The following is a 5,000-nucleotide window of genomic DNA, read 5'->3' as shown; positions in this document are numbered from 1 at the left end:
TATGTGAGCAGCAGGGCGAGTGTGACGGTGACGGCGGCGGCGCTGAGGGCGGTGCACTTCCAGTTACAGCAGCGATACGGTTTACTGAAGGAGAAGAGCGGCCTGGAGATGGGGCTTCTGGGTAACGGCCTCGGGGGCGGAGAATACACCGTACTGGAGGTCAGGGGGTAGTTCTGATTGGTTGCATTGAAAAGCGTGGACGATCCTGAGCCGTGCTTGAACAGGAAGTGCCTGGACACAGAGACAGGAAGTGAGAAGGAGAGATGTGAATGTGATCATTTAATGAATCGAGAGAAACAGATAAAAAACAAAACAAATAAACAGAATCATGAAAACCTTTCTGTCTGTTTATCCCTTTCTTTTCTTCTGCCTTTCTTTCTTATCTGTTTCTGTCTCATTTTTGTCTTTATTCCTTTCTTTTCTTTTCTTTCTTTTGTTTGTCTTTTTCTCTATTTCTTTTTTTTCTTGTCATTGTTTCTTTTGTTTGTTTGTAAATTTTGTTTGTTTGCGTGACTCTGCTGTAACGAGAGAAAGAGAAGGACAGATGTGAATGTGATCTTTTAATGAATCCACAGAAACAAAACAAAACAAAACACAAAACAAAACACAAAAAACAAAACTATCTGTGTGATAGACAGTGTGTGATAGACAGTGTGTGATAGACAGTGTGTGATAGACGAGTGTGTGATAGATGAGTGTGTGATAGACAGTGTGTGATAGACGAGTGTGTGATAGACAGTGTGTGATAGACAGTGTGTGATAGACGAGTGTGTGATAGACAGTGTGTGATAGACAGTGTGTGATAGATGAGTGTGTGATAGACAGTGTGTGATAGATGAGTGTGTGATAGACAGTGTGTGATAGACAGTGTGTGATAGACGAGTGTGTGATAGATGAGTGTGTGATAGACAGTGTGTGATAGACGAGTGTGTGATAGACAGTGTGTGATAGACAGTGTGTGATAGACAGTGTGTGATAGACGAGTGTGTGATAGACAGTGTGTGATAGACGAGTGTGTGATAGACAGTGTGTGATAGACGAGTGTGTGATAGATGAGTGTGTGATAGACAGTGTGTGATAGACGAGTGTGTGATAGACAGTGTGTGATAGACAGTGTGTGATAGACAGTGTGTGATAGACGAGTGTGTGATAGACAGTGTGTGATAGACAGTGTGTGATAGATGAGTGTGTGATAGACAGTGTGTGATAGACGAGTGTGTGATAGACAGTGTGTGATAGACAGTGTGTGATAGACAGTGTGTGATAGATGAGTGTGTGATAGACAGTGTGTGATAGACGAGTGTGTGATAGACAGTGTGTGATAGACGAGTGTGTGAAAGACAGAGTGTGATAGACAGTGTATGATAGACGAGTGTGTGATAGACGAGTGTGTGATAGACAGAGTGTGATAGACGAGTGTGTGATAGACGAGTGTGTGATAGACGAGTGTGTGATAGACAGAGTGTGATAGACGAGTGTGTGATAGACAGAGTGTGATAGACAGTGTGTGATAGAAGAGTGTGTGAAAGACAGTGTGTGATAGACGAGTGTGTGAAAGACAGTGTGTGATAGACGAGTGTGTGAAAGACAGTGTGTGATAGACAGTGTGTGATAGACGAGTGTGTGATAGACGAGTGTGTGATAGACAGTGTGTGATAGACGAGTGTGTGAAAGACAGTGTGTGATAGACGAGTGTGTGAAAGACAGTGTGTGAAAGACGAGTGTGTGATAGACGAGTGTGTGATAGACAGTGTGTGATAGACGAGTGTGTGAAAGACAGTGTGTGATAGACGAGTGTGTGATAGACAGTGTGTGATAGACGAGTGTGTGATAGACGAGTGTGTGATAGACGAGTGTGTGAAAGACAGTGTGTGATAGACGAGTGTGTGATAGACAGTGTGTGATAGACAGTGTGTGATAGACGAGTGTGTGAAAGACGAGTGTGTGATAGACGAGTGTGTGATAGACGAGTGTGTGATAGACAGTGTGTGATAGACGAGTGTGTGATAGACAGTGTGTGATAGACGAGTGTGTGATAGACGAGTGTGTGATAGACGAGTGTGTGATAGACAGTGTGTGATAGACGAGTGTGTGATAGAGTGTGTGATAGACGAGTGTGTGATAGACAGTGTGTGATAGACGAGTGTGTGAAAGACGAGTGTGTGATAGACAGTGTGTGATAGACGAGTGTGTGATAGACAGTGTGTGATAGACGAGTGTGTGATAGACAGTGTGTGATAGACGAGTGTGTGATAGACAGAGTGTGTGATAGACAGTGTGTGATAGACGAGTGTGTGATAGACGAGTGTGTGATAGACGAGTGTGTGATAGACAGTGTGTGATAGACAGTGTGTGATAGACGAGTGTGTGATAGACAGTGTGTGATAGACGAGTGTGTGATAGACAGTGTGTGATAGACGAGTGTGTGATAGACAGTGTGTGATAGACAGTGTGTGATAGACAGTGTGTGATAGACGAGTGTGTGATAGACGAGTGTGTGATAGACAGTGTGTGACAGACGAGTGTGTGATAGACAGTGTGTGATAGACGAGTGTGTGATAGACAGTGTGTGATAGACAGTGTGTGATAGACGAGTGTGTGATAGACAGTGTGTGATAGACAGTGTGTGATAGACAGTGTGTGATAGACGAGTGTATGATAGACAGTGTGTGATAGACGAGTGTGTGATAGACAGTGTGTGATAGACAGTGTGTGATAGACAGTGTGTGATAGACGAGTGTGTGATAGACAGTGTGTGATAGACGAGTGTGTGATAGACAGTGTGTGATAGACGAGTGTGTGATAGACAGTGTGTGATAGACGAGTGTGTGATAGACAGTGTGTGATAGACAGTGTGTGATAGACGAGTGTGTGATAGACGAGTGTGTGATAGACAGTGTGTGATAGACAGTGTGTGATAGACGAGTGTGTGATAGACAGTGTGTGATAGACGAGTGTGTGATAGACAGTGTGTGATAGACGAGTGTGTGATAGACAGTGTGTGATAGACAGTGTGTGATAGACAGAGTGTGATAGACGAGTGTGTGATAGACAGTGTGTGAAAGATGAGTGTGTGATAGACAGTGTGTGATAGACAGTGTGTGATAGACAGAGTGTGATAGACGAGTGTGTGATAGACAGAGTGTGATAGACAGTGTGTGATAGAAGAGTGTGTGAAAGACAGTGTGTGATAGACGAGTGTGTGAAAGACAGTGTGTGATAGACGAGTGTGTGAAAGACAGTGTGTGATAGACAGTGTGTGATAGACGAGTGTGTGATAGACGAGTGTGTGATAGACAGTGTGTGATAGACAGTGTGTGATAGACGAGTGTGTGAAAGACAGTGTGTGATAGACGAGTGTGTGAAAGACAGTGTGTGAAAGACGAGTGTGTGATAGACGAGTGTGTGATAGACAGTGTGTGATAGACGAGTGTGTGAAAGACAGTGTGTGATAGACGAGTGTGTGATAGACAGTGTGTGATAGACGAGTGTGTGATAGACGAGTGTGTGATAGACGAGTGTGTGAAAGACAGTGTGTGATAGACGAGTGTGTGATAGACAGTGTGTGATAGACAGTGTGTGATAGACGAGTGTGTGAAAGACGAGTGTGTGATAGACGAGTGTGTGATAGACGAGTGTGTGATAGACAGTGTGTGATAGACGAGTGTGTGATAGACAGTGTGTGATAGACGAGTGTGTGATAGACGAGTGTGTGATAGACGAGTGTGTGATAGACAGTGTGTGATAGACGAGTGTGTGATAGAGTGTGTGATAGACGAGTGTGTGATAGACGAGTGTGTGATAGACGAGTGTGTGAAAGACGAGTGTGTGATAGACAGTGTGTGATAGACGAGTGTGTGATAGACAGTGTGTGATAGACGAGTGTGTGATAGACAGTGTGTGATAGACGAGTGTGTGATAGACAGTGTGTGATAGACGAGTGTGTGATAGACAGTGTGTGATAGACGAGTGTGTGAAAGACGAGTGTGTGATAGACAGTGTGTGATAGACAGTGTGTGATAGACAGTGTGTGATAGACGAGTGTGTGATAGACGAGTGTGTGATAGACAGTGTGTGATAGACAGTGTGTGATAGACGAGTGTGTGATAGACAGTGTGTGATAGACAGTGTGTGATAGACGAGTGTGTGATAGACGAGTGTGTGATAGACAGTGTGTGATAGACGAGTGTGTGATAGACAGTGTGTGATAGACAGTGTGTGATAGACGAGTGTGTGATAGACGAGTGTGTGATAGACAGTGTGTGATAGACAGTGTGTGATAGACAGTGTGTGATAGACGAGTGTGTGATAGACAGTGTGTGATAGACAGTGTGTGATAGACGAGTGTGTGATAGACAGTGTGTGATAGACAGTGTGTGATAGACAGTGTGTGATAGACGAGTGTGTGATAGACAGTGTGTGATAGACAGTGTGTGATAGACGAGTGTGTGATAGACAGTGTGTGATAGACGAGTGTGTGATAGACGAGTGTGTGATAGACAGTGTGTGATAGACGAGTGTGTGATAGACGAGTGTGTGATAGACAGTGTGTGATAGACAGTGTGTGATAGACAGTGTGTGATAGACGAGTGTGTGATAGACGAGTGTGTGATAGACAGTGTGTGATAGACGAGTGTGTGATAGACGAGTGTGTGATAGACAGTGTGTGATAGACGAGTGTGTGATAGACGAGTGTGTGATAGACAGTGTGTGATAGACAGTGTGTGATAGACGAGTGTGTGATAGACGAGTGTGTGATAGACAGTGTGTGATAGACGAGTGTGTGATAGACGAGTGTGTGATAGACAGTGTGTGATAGACAGTGTGTGATAGACGAGTGTGTGATAGACGAGTGTGTGATAGACAGTGTGTGATAGACGAGTGTGTGATAGACGAGTGTGTGATAGATTGTGTGATAGACAGTGTGTGATAGACAGTGTGTGATAGACGAGTGTGTGATAGACGAGTGTGTGATAGACAGTGTGTGATAGACAGTGTGT

The 5,000-nt window shown here is 44.1% G+C and overlaps 1 protein-coding gene across 3 annotated transcripts in view; it reads right to left on the bottom strand.

Moving 5' to 3' along the window:
- Positions 1 to 5,000, bottom strand: part of tenm1 (teneurin transmembrane protein 1) — a 199,045-nt gene that overhangs the window by 87,030 nt on the left and 107,015 nt on the right. For all 3 annotated transcript variants that reach the window (XM_058383180.1, XM_058383181.1, XM_058383182.1), the window contains exon 5: positions 1 to 231. This exon is cut by the window's left edge and continues 8 nt beyond it. In XM_058383180.1, the coding sequence (XP_058239163.1) occupies positions 1 to 231 (231 nt within the window). The remainder of the gene's footprint in view (positions 232 to 5,000) is intronic.

The sequence above is a fragment of the Hemibagrus wyckioides genome, linkage group LG28 (assembly GCF_019097595.1).
Source record: "Hemibagrus wyckioides isolate EC202008001 linkage group LG28, SWU_Hwy_1.0, whole genome shotgun sequence".
Lineage (NCBI taxonomy): Eukaryota > Metazoa > Chordata > Actinopteri > Siluriformes > Bagridae > Hemibagrus > Hemibagrus wyckioides.
The sequence above is the reverse complement of the archived record's forward strand: the minus strand, read 5'-3'. Positions and strand labels throughout refer to the sequence as shown.